Here is a 19,824-nt window from a genome sequence, read left to right as displayed (position 1 = left end):
GTAAGATTAATCACTCCCCTGTTTTTGTTACAAAACTTCTACCTTTACAATTGTGACAGTCGCAATTAGTCATGATAACAATTATTCACTATTGAATCATAAGAATCTTATCCACATCTCTTTTCACCAGACTCATGCAGACAAGATGAAAACCAGTCACTTTGTCGTGCCTTTATCACCCCCTCATTTTAGGTAGCCAATGTCTAAGTTGCCTGTCCCTATCTACCCTGTGTATAGAGGGGAAAGCGTTGATACTTCATGTGAAGACTCCTTCCTCTCTGTTGGTTATTTAGAGTTACTACCTCCATGAGTATAGGTCAGATTCATCAAATTGCAGCAATTTACCCTTGTTTCCTTTATCAAAAAGAAAAAAAATTTTTTTTTGGTAATCTTCCTCTAGTTGAGTTCTGATTATCGAGCCATCGAGACCAGGTCAAATGGGTACTGTCTGCAACTATGGGTGTTCTTGTACATCTCCCCCTCACTTCATATCAGCTGGATGCTTCACTCTCAGCTCTAGCCTTCTGTGGCTATGTCCTTGTCCATGGGCCCAAGTGTCCCCAGGTTTAGACCATCCAGCACTTCCTCTTCTCCTCTCATCTCCAGGTCAACAGGAGTCAATGGACTGTGGTTGAGCTCAGCTCATTTCTTCGTTGCTGCCTTTCCTCCTTTTCCACTCACCAGGAGACCAATGTGGTCACCAACAAGCTTACATGCCTGTTTGTGTTTTTCCTTTAAGTTTTAGTCTTAGAGGGGAGTTTGTCTTGAAGGGACTTGATTGCTTGCCTTGATGGCTTCCTGGTGAGCAGCCTGCTTATTCTTGTAGTAGCCAGTCATACTGACACTTTTGTTTTGGGTTTTCCCTGATGATCTTTCTTTGAAGATGTATCTTCTGTCACTCTAGCTGTTCCAGGTTGGTCTGCTTGTACTTACTAGTGGGAATGTTCCACCTCAGAAGGCTCTGGATGGAATTCAGGATTCCACCGAAGGTCCTATACTCTGCAAAGTCTTTGCAAGAGGCCTATTTCACTGGGCAAGTTCTTGAACCCTTTTTACATATTCCAATCAGTTATAGGCTAAAGATGGGCTTATAAGTTTTCTGTAATCATGTTTCCCAACATTCCTTTCTATCCCACTCAAGTGTCTATTTTATAATAGAAGGCAAAAAAAAGCCATTATTCATAAGACAGTCAAGCATTTTAGTATTATTTTCCCTCTTCAAGCTATGCCTAGATCCCTGTATCACAGAGCCCTGCTGTTCCAAGGTTGAGCATGCATTACTTATTTATCTCTGTCCCATGTAGGCCATGCAAACCTGTCTCAGAATTCCCCTATCTATCTTGTTCTTCCACCTCCTCCCTCTTCTTGTATTGCCTTCCCCAACACCTGAACTAAATCCCCCACTGCAACCCCACCATTGTGGTTACCTTATATTCCATTAACTCTTCACTCCATTTAAGACAGTCTATTTTTCCTGTAATCTACCTAACCGTCTCTCACCACCTGGATCTCTATTCTTGTGTGTTTACCTTCTTTCACACTGTAATTGTTCTGATCATAGACTGACCTCCCAGATGTTCTGTTCTTATAATTTTATTCTGTTATTGACTCTTCCATTTGCAGGTTGAATTCAGGGTGAAGCTGCCACGTACTCCATTCTCTGGTTGTTGTCTGTTCTTGTTGGTTCTCAGTCTACAGAACTTCCCTTTAGGATGTTTTTCATAGCAGGGTTGGCTTTGGCAAAATCCCTTTGTTTCTGTTTATCCTATAATGTTTTGGTTACACCATTGTATTTGATTGACAGCTTTGCTGGGTAGAGGATTCTTGGTTGGCAGTTTTTTCTTTCAGGGTTTTACATATGTCTCCCCATTGCTTGCTTGCCTGCATGGTTTTTGTTGAGAGATCCAAACTTAATCTGATTTGCTTGCCTTTATGTTACACTTCTCTTTTCCCTAGCTGCTTTCAGGATTCTGTCCTTATCTTGAATATGGAGAGCTTGATTATCATATGTTTTTGTGATTGTCTTTAGGGTCTATCCTTCCTGGAGTTCATTGAGCTTCTTGAATGCTTATCTTTTTGCTTTTCAGGATGTTAGGAAAATTTTCTTCCACAAGCTCTTCAACTATCTCCTCTGAGGACCTGTGTGATTCTTCCTGTTCTGGAATGCCCACAATTCTTAAGTTATTTCTCTTCATGTTATCCAACATGAATCTTAGACCTTCTTCAGATTATTTTTTATCCTTTTTTGTGTTTGCTTTTCTACCTTACTAGTGTTGAGAGATTTATCTTCTAGCTCACTGGTTCTGGCTTCTAACTCTTCGATTCTACTCCTTTGCCCTTTCAGTGTATTGTCCATTTCTGATATTCTGTTATTAATCATTTGGACCTCTTTCTGTAGGTTTCAAATTGTTTCCAATGCTGTATCTATCTTATTTGATTGTTCCTGTAGCGATTTCCTGACTTCTTCCTTATTTTTCTCAACTCCCTTGTATAGTGTTTTGATACATTTTATAATCATTTTTCTGAATTCCTTCTCAGGCTTTTCCAAAGCCTGCCCATCTTCCAGTATGGAGTGTAGGTCTACCTCCAGCTCATTTGCCTCAGTCACTTTATTTCATTTTTGGACATGGGCTGATATGACCATCTGCTTCAGTTTTTTGGGCATATTTAGGAGTTATCTGTGACCTTAATACTTAGAGGGGTGGGTATTTTGGTATTTTTTATGTTTTCTGATTGCCTCAAGGTAGATGTGATCCAGAGATGGACTTCCCTTTTTATTCATCTTTCTGAGAAATTTCAAGATGCCACTGTTGGTGGTTGTGATGTAACTCAGGATTTATTTTTCGGCCTATTTCCTTTTTAGTCTGCCTGTCTTGCTCCACAATCCCTGTTCAGAGCTTTTTCCTAGTGATAAACAGTTCCAGGCTGGCTGTGGCCATTTGTGCTGTTGTTTGGTTTTAAGTGGAAACTGTCACTTTAAATTTCGAGGAGAACTGTATGCATGCGTAGTAGAACCCTCCAGGGGTGGGGGTGGGGTGTCCAGTCATTCAGGCACTGCCTCTAGTCACTAGAACGGAGATGCACAGACAGTGAGAGACCAATGAATGGAACCAATAAAAAAGAATGTCCACACTTTTATCTCCAGTGTTCTGTCAGGCATTTGTGGCTGTGCTGATCCTTCCCCCAATTGGTCTCTTCCAAGATGGCAGCTCTGGGAGCTGCTGAACGTCTTGAATTAGAAAACAATGGATTTCTTGCTTCTGCTACAAATTCCCCTAGCTGTAAGTCTTCCAACCTTCTAAATATTCCTTTATATGTGGTTCAGCGTTCTGGCACCATACCCTGAACCTGCTTGTACAGTTTCTGTGTTGTTGCTGATGGAGCTTGTCACTGCACTTCTACTGGATCTGCCATCTTGTTTATTCTTCCCATTGTACTCTTATAACTCAATGTGAGTATTATTATAGAGGAAAAACTCAATGCTGGTCTCTAAAGAAAAGTAATGTATATCCAAATGAGAGGTGAAATACATGAGGAAGATATTTTTTAATTACTGATGAAAGACAGGCATAGAAAAATTTTCTTCAAATTTTAGTTGTAAGTACAAATTATCCATGTAAAAATACTCAATGATATATAACCTTTATTTAAGGAAAACTAACTGGTTTAAAATTTTTTAATTTCTTTAACCACTTGATTAAAGCTACTTGACTAATAAAAATGAATTTATAAATAGGTCTAAAAATCAAAGATCTACCTAGAAAGTATTTTCAATTATGCAAAATTTTCATTAAAATAGCATAAATTATTTTTTTCAGCCTAGTTTGTTCCTCTATTTTTTCTGACTATACTTCATTTATATCCAACAGTTGCAAACCTCATAGATGTGCTGAACAACTGGCCCAACATCATCTTCAGTTTCAGGATTCTCCTTGTGTTCCCAATTTGGAATCGGAAGAAATATATGATCAGGACTTGAGACTCTAAACAATGACCAAAGAAAACCTACCATGAATATCAAAATGATATAGTCAGTTCATTTTCAAAAGTACCCTGTATTCACATAAATATAATTGGAACTAATTTTAAAAACAAACAAACCATGCATGTAAAAGGAAAAAAAAAATCTATACATACATGTAGACTTACACATGCGCAAAATTATTATTTAGTAAATGCACATATGAAAAGGTGAATTGATGAGTCAATGCATGTAAAAGTTTGATAAACTTATTGTGTGCATGCTATTGCCATGTCTAATTTCTTTCCAGATGATTCCCTAGATGTCTGTAGCTACCTATGCGCTATAACCCTAGTAAAACCACAACTTAAACATGGAACACCAGAAAGAAGCTAAGACCTCATAGTTACTTTAAAAAGCAATCATGAGAATGAGATACTCAACTTAGTAATCATACTGACCCTCTTATCTCAACAGCAGCTAAAACAGCAAGATCAACTTTGTAAGATACCACTGGGCTTACTCTGTCAAAAAGATTTGAGCTGGAAAAGAAAAGAAAATTTAGAACTGAATTGAGCAGTGCCATTATCAAAAGCATAGAGACAAACTGTGACACTAAAAATGAGCAAATTAAAGGTAACAGGGAAATGAAAAACTTAAAAATCAAAGTAATTCTTTTCTTTAGCAACTAATTCCAAGATGATTAAGTTTTCCTTGAGGACACATATATATCTGGTCTAATGTTCGTGTTCAATGGAACATAGAAATTTAGCTTAAAATTGAAATCATAATTATACTTATAATGTAAATATTAACTTTAAGAGTATAGAAACTTCAAGTACCAAAATTTTAATCTCTTCAAATCCATATTTACAATCAATATTACATAATAAATTTATAACTAATAATGTTTCCTCAATAGTTTCTATAAATTAATTACATTTGTTTGCATACCTTTGGATCTGTAAATCAAATTTAACAGATGTATCCATCTCTGATTGCTGGTGCACACTGAACCGAAGACCAGCTAAAAGCTTAGGAGGGAGGAAAAAATGCTACTGTTAGTGAAAATGATATCTAATTAGTAAAATTTCACATCAAATAGTAAAATTTAAAAAAAGAATCTTTTAAGGTTGGGTTTTTCCAAACTTACAAATAAAACTGAAAATACGTTAACAAAGATGATTCAATCTAATTTGCAATCAAGTCTCCTTTATTTAAGACACTTGTGTCAACCCATAGTGGAGCATATTTAGCAATTATTAATCATAATTTACACTGCCTTCTCATATTAGCTTTTAAACTACTAACTAGTAGAATGCAACAGGTAAGTGTTTGGTGTTGATTCAATGAAAAAACAGGAATTAATTTGGCAACAAAAAGCTAACAAATGAACCTCTACAAATGTAGTAGGGAAGTAACTGAAAGGAAATAATGAATAATTTATCAGTAAGAGAATTTGGCTTAAAAAAAGAGAAGGGCTTTGGTAAGGCCAGACCAGAATTTCTCCACATCTGCCACAGCCGCACCAAAACCAAACATCCTACTCCTGCAGGTAGAAAACTGATAGATTATACAGATGACAATTAGGCAGCAAGGTGAAGAAAGCAGGTTTCTTAGGGATTGTATAGATGACATAAAAAATGTAATTTCTTGGATATTTCATCAAACTGCCTACAACTTTATAAACCCTATAATTGGCCAGTTGACATAACCATGAACTATCTGCACTGGATGGGTTATTAGGGAGAGGAAAAAAGGAAATGAGAATGTGAGAAAATAAAAAGCACTGTGTTAAATAAGCACACACGTGAAAAAACAGAATTTAGTGTATCTGTGCAAGTTCTTTTCTCTAAGATAACAGATTTTTAAAAACAGTGAATATTATTTGAAAGCATACTTAAATGAACATGAAATAAATAGCATCAAATTAACCAGAATTGCAAATTACCAGCATTAATGCTAAATTCAATAAATGCTATTGAAAAAGCAACACAAAACAGAGTCTTTATGTGGTGCAATGGTTAATGTGCTCAATTGCTAACCCAAAGGCTGTATTTTTTAATCTATCCAAAGGTACCTTGAAAAAAAGTCCTGGTGACCACTTCTGAAAAATTAGTCACTGAAAATTCCATAAAGCACAGTTCTACTCTGACACACGAGATCACTATGAGTTGGAATCTACTCAATAGCAACTGGTTTATATTCTGTTGGTATTTTAGAAAATTTAAGAAAAGACCAATTAGGACTTGTCAAATTCTTGAGATCTATTCTTCATCACTTGTAGGAGATCCTGATCAAGCTAAGTTTTTCTTTGGTTCTCTCTGTTTGGGACCATAATACCAAGTTAGTAGAATAAATCTATTCTACCCAAAAGTGAGATGCTGGACATCGCATGATAGAATTCTGAAATTATGCTAGAGATAGCATGATAGAATTCTAAGATTTGTTAGAATACCTTTTTTTTTTCAAACAGCATAAGAAATGACTATATATATGGACCTCACCAGATGGAATACACAGAAATCTGATTACATCTGTGGAAAGACAGTGGAAAAGCTCCATATCATCAGCCAAAACAAGGCCGGGGATGACTGTGGAACAGACCATCAATTGCTCATATGCAAATTCAAACTGAAGCTGAAGAAAATTAAAACAAGTCCACGAAAGCCAAAATATGACCTTGAATATATCCCACCTGAATTCAGAGATCATCTGAAGAACACATTTGATACATCAGACACTAAAGACCAGAGAGTTGTGGAATGATATCAAGAACATCAAACAGGAAGAAAGCAAAATGTCATTAAGAAGAAAAGAAAGAAGAAAAAGATTGAAATGGATGTCAGAAGAGACACTGAAACTTGCTATCCAACGTTGAGATGCTAAATCAAATGGAAGAAATGAGGAGGAACAAGAACTGAACAGAAAATTTCAAAGGTCGGCTCGAGAAGACAAAGTCAAATATTACAACGAAATGTGCAAAGATCTGGAGTTAGAAAACAAATAGAGAAGAATACGCTCAGCATTTCTCAAGCTGAGGGAACTGAAGAAAAAATTAAAGCCTCGACTTTTGTTATTGAAGGATTCTCTGGGCAACTTACTGAATGATGCAGAAAACATCAAAAGAGATGGAAGTAATACGCAGAGTCACTGTACCAAAAGGAAATGGTTGATGCTCAACCATTTCAAGAGATAACATATGATCAAGAGCCAATGATACTGAAGGAAGAAGTCCAAAATGAACTGAAGGAATTGGCAAAGAACAAAGCACCGGGAATTGATGGAATACAAATTAAATTCTTTCAACTAAGTGAGGTAGCACTGGAGGCACTCACTCATCTATGCCAAGAAATTTGGATGACAACTATCTGACCGACTGATTGGAAGTGATTCGTATTTGTGTCCATTGCAAAGAGAGGTGACCCAATGGAATGCGGAAATCATCGGACAATCATCGGACAATGTCTTTGATGAGAGTAAAGTTTTGCTCATAGTAATACAGAACGGCTACAATCATACATTGACAGAGAACTTCCAGAGGTTCAAGCCGGATTCAGAAGAGGCTGTGGAACTATGGATATCATTGCTGATGTCCGATGGATCTTGGCTGAAAGCAGAGAATACCAGAAAGATGTTTACCTGTGCTTTACTGACTATGCAAAGGCTTTTGATTGTGTGGAACATGACAAGCTATGGACAACATTGCGAAGCATGAGTATTCCGGAACACTTAATTGTACTCCTGAGGAATCTGTATCTGGGCCAAGAAGCGGTTGTTCGAACAGAGCATGGGAATACTTACTGGTTTAAAATTAGAAAAGGTGTGCAACACGGTTGTATTCTTTCACCATATTTATTCAATCTGTATGCTGAGCAAATAATCCAAGAAGCTGGGTTGTATGAAAAAAATGTGGCAGCAAGATTGGAGAAACACTCATTAACAACCTGCGATATGCAGATGATACAATCTTGACTGCTGAAAGTTAAGGGGACTTAAAATACTAACTGATGAAGATCAACGATCACAGCCTTCGGTATGGATTGCATCTCAATGTAAAGAAAACAGAAATCCTCACCACTGGACCAATAAACAATATGCTTATCAATGGATAAAAGACTGAAGTTGTCAAAAACTTCATTTTTCTTGGATTCACCATCAACAATCATGGAAGCAGCAACCAAGAAATCAAATGATGTATTGCATTAGGCAAATCTGCTACACAAGACCTTTTTAAAGTGTTAAAGAGCAAAGAAGTTAGCTTGATCCAAGCCATGGTAATTTCAATAACCTCATATGCATGCCAAAGTAGGACAGTGAATAAAGAAGATTGTAGAAGTGATGCATTTGAGTTAAGATGTTGGAGGAAAATACTGAAAGTGCCATGGGCTGCCAAAAGACCAAACAGATCTGTGTTAGAAGAAGTACAGCCAGAGTGATCCTTGGAGGCCAGGATGGTCACATATCATCTCTCATACTTGGGACATATTGTCAGGAGGGGGCAGTCACTGGAGAGGGATATCATGTTTGGTAAGGTGGAGGGGCAAAGAAAAAGAAGATCTCCAGCGAGATGGATTGGCAAACTGACAGCATCAAGGGGCTCAAGCATGGCAACAATTGTGGTGTTAGCCCAGGACCAGGCAGTGTTTCGTTCTGTTGTGCATAGGGTCGCTATGAGTCAGTACCAACTTAATGTCACCTAACAACAACAACCAACAACAACCAAAAAGTGACATGCTTAGTCTTTTCCAAAGTTGCTTTATGAGCAACCATGAAAGAAAGCACCAGTTTAAAACACTTAAATGGTCATTTCAGTTCTTAGTTCATCCATTCATCACACTAAAGACAATGTAAAGTTCAGTTTGTTAAACACAGTTTTACAGCAAATTCTAATATTTTAGTATCTTGGTCAAAATGAAATAAAACTCTGCTTATCATTAAACTCTAAATCAAAACCAACTTAATGCCATCAATTTGAAGTATTTATTTTAAAATGACTATGCACCATATTAGCTCAATTTTTAGCCAATCAATACATAGGTAAGTAGTGGGGCACAATGCTAGTGAGGCATGCACACCACAGAATGGTCAACCATTCACGATCAAAAGGGCAGCCTTCGCCTAAGGACACAATTCAGAAGGGTTGGGAGAGAAGGTGGGATGGAAACAAAAACAGAGGGAGGAAGCAAGATAGTGACATTGAGGGGCCTGCAAGCCTTGAGATGAAATGAAGTGTATGATTTGTTGAATGTAAAACTGATGATCTGCTTTATAAAACCTTCTTTCAATTCACAATGAAAATGAAAAAAAAAATTACTATGGACAGACCCATAAAAGCTACCTAATTCTCTTTAGAGAAAAAAGAAAATCCATTTAATTAAAATGCCTTACTTGAGTTCCAGCCTTCATTGGATTTCCAAGATCACATACCACCTGGCGGGTTTGGTTTTCTGTTTTGAACGCACAGGAAAGTCTTGCTAAGGTCTTTGATAAATAGAGAAAAGGATATTAAAGAAATATAAATTATTAATTGGGGGCAGAAACCGAAAGGGTATACTGTATATAATAAATACCAAGTAGATTAACAGTCAAGTTTTTGTTTTACAAAGCTAATAAATCTATTTGAGCAATTGGAGGCCATGAACGAGCCAGGATTACATATAATTGCCACATATAAATGTGTTTCCAAAGATCGCAAGAGGACTTAGATATATAACTATATTACCTCTGACAAATAATCTGATGGACAGGCTTAGACACTTTATCTCTCTGACCTCACTTTCAGGTACTTAGCTAACAATTGTAAAAATGTCCTATCAATGCATCATGCAAGTATCAAGCCTGAAAGGAATTATGTAAGATAGGCTCTCTGTTGTCTAGCAACTTAGCTTTAGTTAGAATGTCTAAGCTAGTGCTTCACTAAATAGGGGAGCAGCTCATTAATATGAATAAGACCTATGAGTGCATTTCGATTTTTCAAAAAGCAGCTTGCTTACTTCACTGTTTCGTACAACCCCAATGAAATCAGCTTCTGGTGGAATGGAAACAATGAGCTCGGCCTCATAGGCGCCTTCTCCTTGATTCTGAGCCTTAACAATCAATGTCAGAGGGTTGTCGTCCCCGATATAGATCTTCTTTTGATCACTACAAGTTAATACAAATCCAGACAGTGAAAAAAGACTTCCTGGGGAGAGTGTAGTTGTTCAAAGAGATGAGAGACAAATACAAAGATAGCACTGACATGCTCAACAGTTTTTCCAAGATATTTTAAGACTATTTCACAGTTCAACAGAAAAGCAGAGATAGCATGTTGGGTGCAAATCCATTGTTTCTATAAGTAAAAGAAAGCAATGATGCCACTAGTATATCACTATTGGTCACATATCTATTAATGAAGTAATATTATACTTCTCATTATATACTTATTAATTCTGATTTTTTTCAAAAAGAAAAGCCAAATCAGTAATTTGCAATGATTCTCACAGTTCTTTTTAGTTTATAAAAGATGGCTTCTACAAGCTCTTAGAAAATTTCCATTATCTTTTAACCGAATTTTTCAGAACTTTTTTAAGCCCCCGTGTATATTGTATAAAATGGCAATCTGTCTCTCAGGATAGAGAATATCTATAATGAACTACATTTTCTTGAGGTGATATAATGGTACTTTGTGACACCACAAACTGACGAGTAGAAATAAGTCTATCGAAGTAGGTTACCAGTGAAAACACAGTGGATTTTTTTTTGAAGCTCAATGTTAATAGTTTTCTCATCTATAATCATGCATCATCCTCCAATATAATTAATTCGCAATGAAATATGTTAAAACTGAATACAAAATTATAGTGCTCTTTAATTTAAATTTCTTATTAGAGTTTATATTTAGAGTGTTTATTATTTGGAACAAAACTTACCTATCCACAGAAACTTTCAGCTTGGGTTTACAAACATTGTCTTCACCACAGTCAAGCAGAATATGAGCCTAGAAAAAAAAAAAATTAATACATGAAAACCAATACAGAGTTCACATGCTGAGTATATATATGTGAATTTTAGTGTGTGTGAACACACATGTACGTGCACATGCATGTATTTATTTACACATGTCTACTTGGTTGTATGGGAGGCCTGGTGTAGTGCTCCTCAGAAACCCTAAAAAAGTGTTGCTATGAGTGGGCACCAACTCGACAACACTTATATCAACAACAACCTGTCTGTATGGGGTCGTGGTGTAGTGGACAAGCACTGGACTGCTAACCACAAGGTTGGAGATTTAAACCCACCAGTTACTCCTTGGAAACCTGTACAGGATCACTATGAGTCAGAATGTCTTGACAGCACTTAACAAAAAAACAACAGCTTATTTATACATGGAGCCCTGGTGGCCAAGTAGGTTGATTTGGGCTGCTAACTGCAAGGTCAGCAATTTGAATCTACCAGCTGCTCTGTAGGACAAAGATGAGGATTTCTGCTTCCATAAAGATTTACGGAAATGCTGTAACAGGGTCACTCTGAGTTGGTACTGACTTGACGGCACAAAACCCACCATCACCACTGGTTTGTATACCTAGGAGAAAAGAGTTCATACCACTTAAACAGATCGAGTAGCTAGTTAGGAATGAGAAAGAAAGATATTTATAGTGTATAACACAATCAGATGAGAACTTAATTCTAGCTCATATTAAGTTGTTGTGATTTTGTGATAAGTATGGTGTAGAAGACCAATTAATAATTAATAAGACAGAGGTTTCAGCTTAATACTGCTGCTGGCTAAATTATATTGTCTTGGGCAAGTTAAATTCCCTTCTAGAGTTTTTCTTTACAGATTGAGCTTTTGATAACATTATGGAGCTGCTGTGAAGTTCAAATAAACACCCTGGTAGCGTAGTGGTTACGAATCGGGCTGCGAACCTGAAGGTCAGTGGTTCTAAACTACCAGCCGCTCCGCGGGAGAAAGATGAGGCTTTCTACTCCCGTAAGGATTTACACCCTCGGAAACCCTGTACAGGGTCCCTATGGGTCGGAACCGACTCCACGGCACTTAACAACAACAAAGTAATGCATACTGGGAAATTGGAAATACGGTTGCCATGGATAAATGAATACAGAGTTGTAGATGTACAGCATCCATTCAGACAGAAAGATGAAAGGGCCACCATAAGAAAGCCTATTGGTAAAGAGATAAAGGAAGAGGAACAGGCAGCATTATTGTTAACAGACTCAGGACAGTTGAAATAAGTAAAAACTTAAATTCTTTTCCTCTAGGGATGACCAGGAGTATGCCTTCTGGAGCAGTAACAGAAAGTCCCAAAGACAGAAATCATGGGAGGAAGCAGATTACATTGGGTAGGATGTGAAAGAATTATCAAATTGAAGAGGAAGAAGAATAAAAAGATGAGGCCACTCTAGGTTTGTCAATTGTCAGCATTCTGCCAGAATTTAAGACTTTTTTCCCTCAACTTCCCAGATTTTTATGGCTAGCTCTCATTTAGTACACAGATTTACATTTGTGTCAAAGTTACATGAATTAAAAACCAACAATATGTTTTATGTTTAGCATTTCCCTTGTCTAGGAATGTATCCCAATCTCTTATCTTTAAAAATATAAACGTCAAGACCTTTTAAAGAGAACAAGTAGTAGAGGTAATGAAAAATGGAAAAAATATTGTACCTGTCGACTAAAATTAGCCGGAGTGAACTGGTTAAGAATAGGCTTCAAGCCCGTTGCATCAGCAGCTGTTCGATAATCTAACCGATACTCCATAAAAATGGTAATTGGTGTGAGCTTGTCCCTAAATTCAGATTCATCCTAGAAATGAAAAATGAATGATGAGCTTAAACTATCTGGAGAAATGCATGGATTCACACAACACAAAGGCAGCAATAGTTACCCTTGCCCTGTAACGCTATCAAAACTCTCAATATGTCCCTTTTTAATTCCTAGTTTTGTGGAGTTTTTCTTTTTTCCTCACTTTTTTCTGGGTCAATCTTTCCAAAAAGTTAATCTTCTTCATTTTAACTGTTTAAAACAATTCATTAAATTTCGTTCCTATCCCATTTTTTTTTTAGGGCTTATACTATTGATTCTTTCTAATCACTTAAATTAGCTCACTAATTTGCAGTCTTTGTTCTTTAATAAATAAACAAAAGCAACAAAAAAAAAAAACCCACCAAAACATTTAAGATTATATGTTTACCTTCACATCCTACTTTTGACATCCTGCACATTTTGATACAGTCCTTTTTAAAATTCAGAGTTACGTTTCATGGTATTTATTCATGACCCACAAGCTATTTAAAATTTTTTTCTTAATTCCCAATTTACTTTTTACTTTTGGTTCCCAAAATTGGATAATGATCAGAGTGCATGTTCTCTATGACACTAATTTCTAACAATTTGTGTAGACTTCCTTAGTGACATAACATAGTCAGTTTTTATATTCTCCAATTGTAGGTAAAATGCAGGGCTCTATATATGTCCATTAAATCAAGCTTGTTAATCATATATCTTAAAAATCTTTATTGATGTTTTTTAACTTATCTCAAAAAATCCCATTCTTTGGTTGTATAACATGATGAACAACATTATTAACATTATTGAGTTTTATATGTAAAAAATGCTAAAACGGCAAATATTTTGCTGGTTGTGGTGCTATTGGATAAGGCTTGCTAGTCACAAGGTTGGTGGTTCAAATCCATCATTCACTCCTTGGAAACCCTACACAGGGTTACTATGAGTTGGAGCCCACTTGACAGCACTTAACAACAAAATATACACACACCCAGAGTCCTTGTGTGACACTGCAGGATAAGAACTGGACTGCTAACTGCACGACTGGTTGTTCAAACACACCAACCGCTTCCTGGAAACCTGGTACAGGGTGGCTGTGAGTCAGAACTGACGCGACAGCACCTTAAAAATAAATAATCACACACACTGCTGTTTTTGTTGTTGCTGTTAAGTGCTGTCACGTTGGTTTTGACTCATAGTGACCCTGTACAGGATAACAAGGAGCAACTGGTGACTCTGAGCAGACTGTGTGGTTAGCAACCTACTGTTTACCCTACAGGTACCAGACTCCACTGGAGATGATACAATTAGCAGTTACAGAATATTGACTGTGCATTAAATGCTTAAAGGAATAAATGATGGAGTATATATAACTGGAGTCTTGGTCAGTTTGAATCGTAAGGTCGGTGGCTCAAACCCACCAGTTGCTCTTTGAAAACCCTATACAGGGTCACTTTGAGTCAGAACTGACTTGATATTCGACAACAACAGCATATATTTATTTACATTTTTAAATGTGGCTGCAAACCTCAGGGTCAGCAGTTCAAAACTACCAGCTGTTCTGCAGGAGAAAGATGAGGATTTCTGCCCCCGTAAAGATTTACAGCCTCAGAAACCCTGTACAGGGTTGCTATGAGTCGGAACCAACTCTACGGCACATAACAACAACAACAATGTGGCAAATATGGTTCAAAAAATTCCATCTTTTATTCCTTTTAGCATTTAATACTAATTTATATTCCATAACTGATAACTGCAACATATCCTGCGTTTGCAGGCCTAAAGTCTGTGGTTTCTTCTAGTAGCTTGTTTTCTTTTGTGTTTGGTGCTATTTTTTGTTTGTTAATGAATTCATATTTAATTGACTTTAGCCTGTGGAAATCATGGGGTATACACTGATTGCATTTCTTTTCAGAGGCTTTGGAACTAGTGTGCTCCTCTGCCCTGGGAATCAGCAGGATTCTCAGATTCCAAATCCTGATTTGCAGAAGGCCCCAGGTGAATCTCAATCGCATTGCAGGTATCTAGAATTACTCTCCACTCTCCTCAGCTTCTACCCCTCACCAGCAAACCTGGCTCACACGTTTGCTTGTAACTCACAATTCAGGTTTAGCCACTGGAGCTTTTTAGTTGATGGATTGTGTTTTGAACTCTGGAGATTCCCTTATTTGCTTGAGAGTCTAGTAGTACTTACGAAGTTTGTTTATCATAATTTATTCAGTAGTAGTGTTGTTGTGTAATAAGCCATTTGGAATAGCTAGTCTTCCAGGAATGGAAATCCATTACTCAAGTTAGATACTTAAAAAAGTCAAATTTCAAGTGTGTTTCTCTTTTATTTTCGAATATCCAAAAACATTGGAGAAAGTGAAAATAATTTAGATGAAAACAAAACATTTAAACTAACTAAAAAAACAACAACAACCGATAATGGAGCCAAAAAGTATCTTACCCGCAGGTATGCTATTAGTTCCTCACACTGCATCTGTCCCCCTCTTGAAATGGTCATGTTCTTGGAGTGACCTGGGGACTTGTTATGGAGAAACAGCGCTCGCCGAATTGCTCCCTTCTGCTTGAGTTTATCCAAAAGAAGCTCTACCTGGAAAGCTACACAAACCAAAGAATACATAACCAACATATTCTTTGCAAACATCTATCTGACCTAGGTACCTACAGTTTTCACAAAAAAGGACAATGTTTATTCCTTAAAAATAGTTTGCTCCTAATAAACTTTTTAAATTGCAATAAAACTACCAACATGTTCATTCTACATAAATACTGATCATTAATTTTTATCCAGCCATCCCCAAAATAATGCTAAATTGTTAATTCTACATAGTAGGGAAACTGATAGTAAAACAAATACTAAATATAGGAGAAACTGTTTCCTTTAAATTGAGAGTAAAAATGTTCAAAACATGAAATATGAGTGTATTAAGACTCTACCTGCTAATAGCAGGAATGTTGTTGTTGTTGTTATTGTTGTTAGGTGCCATCAATTTGATACCCATTCATAACAATTTATGCACAACAGAACGAAACTCTCCTCAGTGCTGCACCGTCCTCACCATCATTGTTAACTGAACGCACTGCTGCTGCCACCCCAGTGCCAATCCATCTCAGTGGGGTTCTTTTTCCCTGACCCTCCATGTTATTTAGCATGATGTCCTTCTCCAAGGACTGGTCCCTCCTCAAAGTATGTCTAAACAAGAAGTCTTCAATAACTTCAATCTTTTCTCCATTTAGCATGGTGTTATTTATTGGTCTTTTGTTTTCATTTTATTAAGGTGCCACCCATACAAAGGCTGAGGTCTTTGATTTTCATCAGTAAGTATTTTAAGTCCTCTTCACTTTCAGCAAGCAAGGTTGTAGCATCTGCATATCACAGGTTGTTAATGAATCGTCCTCCAATCCTGATGCTAGGTTCTTCTTCATATAATCCAACTTCTCGTGTTATTTACTTAGCATACGTATTGAGTAAGCATGGTGAAATAACACACCCTGGAGTACACCTCTCCTAATTTTAAACCACTCAATGTTCCCTGTTCAGTTCGGATGACTGCCTCCTGTTCTATTCCTTATGAGCACAATTACGTGTTCCAGAGTACTCATTGTCTGCTATGTTGTCCACAGCTTGCACAGGCAAATACCTTTCTGGCATTCTCTACTTTTAGCCGACATCCATTTGAAGTCTACAATAGTATCCCTAGTTCTACATAATTGTCTGAATCCAGCTTGAGCTTCTGGCAGTTCCTTGCCAATGCACCTTTGCAGCCGTTTTTGAATCATCATTAACAAAATTTTACTTGCTTATGATATCAGTGATACTGTCTGATGATTTCTGAATTCCACTGGGTCACCTCTTTTCTTCAGACCTTTTCTTGTCTCCAAATGACTTGAAGGAACACTGCCTTGAGCTTCCTGTCACAATTCACTGATAAATGGTAAAGCACTATTCTAGGAACTAGAACATGCCACCTCCCATGTTACCCATTCCACCCATGCCAGGGTCCTTCTCTGCTTTAAGAATTTTTTGTGACTACAAATTCTCCTGTTGTTAACAGGGAGGCCATTGCAGCAGCATCCCAAAAAGAAGTTCTTACAACCTTGGTTGGATCAGTGATTCCTTTTTCTACCATACTGACAATATCTCCAAGTTTAGCATCATAACCAAATTCTGAGGAACTCTGCATAATTTTCTCAACTATCTTTCAACACCTGCATTGTTAGCAAGAGTCATTGCAAGAATTTGGAGTATTTTTAAAATAATTTCTATACCAACTTTTTATCTTCATTTGCTGGAGTTAGTGAGTCTAAGGCTGGAATGCACCGAAGCAGAGCACAGTCACCACCAAGAAAACCAAGAACAGTGTCCTCTTCAACAGGAGCTCGGGTTACACTGACGACAACTGTAACTCTGTCTTTCTTTACATTCCACATCACTTGTCCCACCAACTTTTAGCACGGCTACTCCATCTGAAAGTTTTGCCTGTCATTCATTCAGCTTTTCCTTTTCATATTCACTAGTTGTGGTGTGTACCAGCTCAACAACTTCTTGAATACATTTTTTGATTTGAGCCTTTGTCATCTTTTCCTTTCAAGAGCATGGCACCATCTATGGTCACAATGACCTCTCCACCTTTCCCTAAGTCATGAGGCTGAACATCTTCATGACTCAGTGTTAATCAGATTCAAAATGAGCGATACCAGTCCATTTCAGTTCACGAATGCCTAGGATATTGATGTTTGGGCATTCCATTTCATTTTTGACAACTTCCAATGTTCCTAGAATCATACTTTGTACTGCACATTCCATATTCTGATTGTTAATGGATGTTTACAGCTGTTCCTTGTCATTTTGAGTTGTGCCCCATCAGCAAATGAAGGATCCAGAAGCTTTTCTACATTCACATTATCATGGTCAACACTACTTTGAGTAGCTCTTCCCCAGTCGTGTTTTAAGTGCCTGCTAATATTTAAAATACCAGCGGCAAAGCTTCCAGCATCACTGCAAGCCACCACAGTATGACAAACGAATAGATGAGTGGTTGAGTACGATTGCTATTAGTGATTTTAAAAAATTTACTAATTACATTTACATACCATTATATGGTGATGAATGAGCAGTTTGCAACATCTATAAGTCCTGCTTTTTTTGCTATATGTTGCAACAAGTCTAAATGTCAGGCAAATATGGCTCTTATGAAACAAAAGACTATGTACAGTTTAACAGGCAATAGAGTTAACAAAGAGTTGCCATCAAGTCAAACCCAACTTCTGTTGACCACACATGTGTCAAGAGTACAACTGTGCTTTCAATTGCTTAATTTGGGGGAGCGGGGGCACAGATTACCAAGTATAATGGAACCTCCAACCTTTCAGTTGGTAGCAGAGTATGTTAACTGTCTGTGCCACCACAAGGGACTTGTTAATGGGAATGGTAGTGGTGGTGGTTGTGTGCCACAGAGTTGGTTTTGACTCATAATGGCCCTTTTGAGGGTTTCCGAGGCTATACATCTTTATGGGAGCAGAAACTCTCCTCTTTTTCCCCGCAGAGCAGCTGGTAGAGTGCAAGTAGCAGCCCAGATGGTAATCCACTACACTGCCAGTGCTTCTTTGACTGGGCATAGTCATTTTAAAGTGAACACGCAGCCAGTGGTTTGAGGCATATAGTTATTAGGACAAGTGCAGTCAAAAAGATTTTTTTATGTCATTTTTTTCTTTACGTAAATTTTTTCAAAAGAGATGAGTGCAGACCTTTAAAATCACAATCTCCTTCCAAGTTTCTTTAAATGACATTTACTTCAAATTTATGTGAAAACTGTGGGTTATTTCAGTTCAAATTCAGTCATACTCATATCCACATTGCCCTCCTTATTCTTAAACACACCAAACATACCTCAACTACTTTGAAATCATCATTTTATCTATGCAAAACATTCCTCCAGACATCTGTTGGCTCTCACTCCCTTCAGGTCTTTATAATGCGTTGTCTTCCAATGAGACCTTGCCTAGCTACTCTGTAAATTTTCATGCAGAAACCCAAAACTTTCAGTCCTCTTCCTCTCTTTATTAATGCTACTCTTCACTATCCAATATATACTGATAAATATTGGCAACACTTATTGAACACCTCTATTTTGCTCTCAGTATCAGATAAAACCAAGGATCTCTGGTAGCGTAGTGGTTAAGAATCGGGCTGCGAACCGCAAGGTCAGCAGTTCAAAACTACCAGCTGTTTCATGGGAGAAAGACGAGGATTTCTGCTCCAGTAAAGATTTACGGCCTCAGAAACCTTGTACAGGGTTGCTATGAGTTGGAACCAACTCCACAACACATAACAACAATAATTACATAGAGCCAGTATTAGGACAATAAGAAAAGAGTTAAGAGTTTGCTTGAGTGATTTAACTTTAGTAAGACTTACCTTTACTCCTAAAATTGTTGGGGCTAGTCAGTTGGCAAACAGAGTATAAATAACCCAGGGGGAAGTAGGATATAATTTCTCCAAGATATAAAATATTACAAATTTCTCAGTAGACCATTTATTATAAGCAATGACACTTTTTCCCTAAGCAAGTATTTATCTCACATTGTTGTTAACTTTCTGAAGATTAATTACTTAGTGGTTCATCTTTTTCATGGAATACCAATATATGAAAGTATTTTTTCTGATTTGGCTTAAGAGTTTCCAATCAAAGGAAGCAAATGTCATGTAATTTTTAATATCTTTAACCATAAACATTCAAATAAAATACAACAATAACAATTTGCATAACAAAATATCTACAAACATTGGTAAGTGTTGTGCTTGCAGCATTATTAAATATGGTAACTTTTCTGGAGCATAACTTACTAAGCATCCTGGGAAGTGCTCCTTTGCCATCAGCCTTTAAGCAGAATCTGACATTAAAGCTGAAAAAAAGCAAAAACCAGAAATTACATATATAAATTCAATCATCTAGTTTATAGTTTACAAGGTAATACCTTAACATGAATTTTAGAAATATATATTTACTTTCTTGTTATTGCTGAGAACATACAGAGCAAAGCATATACCAATTCAACAGTTTCTACA

At 37.1% G+C, this 19,824-nt stretch overlaps 1 protein-coding gene across 1 annotated transcript in view; it reads right to left on the bottom strand.

Moving 5' to 3' along the window:
* The window catches only part of ITGAV (integrin, alpha V), a 159,682-nt gene that overhangs the window by 12,594 nt on the left and 127,264 nt on the right, over positions 1-19,824 (bottom strand). Inside the window, exons 16-24 of the mRNA XM_006864065.1 lie at positions 19,603-19,661; positions 15,199-15,353; positions 12,630-12,767; positions 10,873-10,940; positions 9,958-10,105; positions 9,353-9,445; positions 4,916-4,995; positions 4,423-4,503; positions 3,878-3,983 (exon numbers count right to left, since the gene is read on the bottom strand). Of these exons, the coding sequence (XP_006864127.1) occupies positions 3,878-3,983; positions 4,423-4,503; positions 4,916-4,995; positions 9,353-9,445; positions 9,958-10,105; positions 10,873-10,940; positions 12,630-12,767; positions 15,199-15,353; positions 19,603-19,661 (928 nt within the window). The remainder of the gene's footprint in view (positions 1-3,877; positions 3,984-4,422; positions 4,504-4,915; positions 4,996-9,352; positions 9,446-9,957; positions 10,106-10,872; positions 10,941-12,629; positions 12,768-15,198; positions 15,354-19,602; positions 19,662-19,824) is intronic.

The sequence above is a fragment of the Chrysochloris asiatica genome, unplaced genomic scaffold (genome assembly GCF_000296735.1).
Source record: "Chrysochloris asiatica unplaced genomic scaffold, ChrAsi1.0 scaffold00059, whole genome shotgun sequence".
Taxonomy (NCBI): Eukaryota; Metazoa; Chordata; class Mammalia; order Afrosoricida; family Chrysochloridae; genus Chrysochloris; species Chrysochloris asiatica.
Note: the sequence above shows the minus strand (reverse complement) of the source record. Positions and strands in the feature narration are given on the sequence as shown.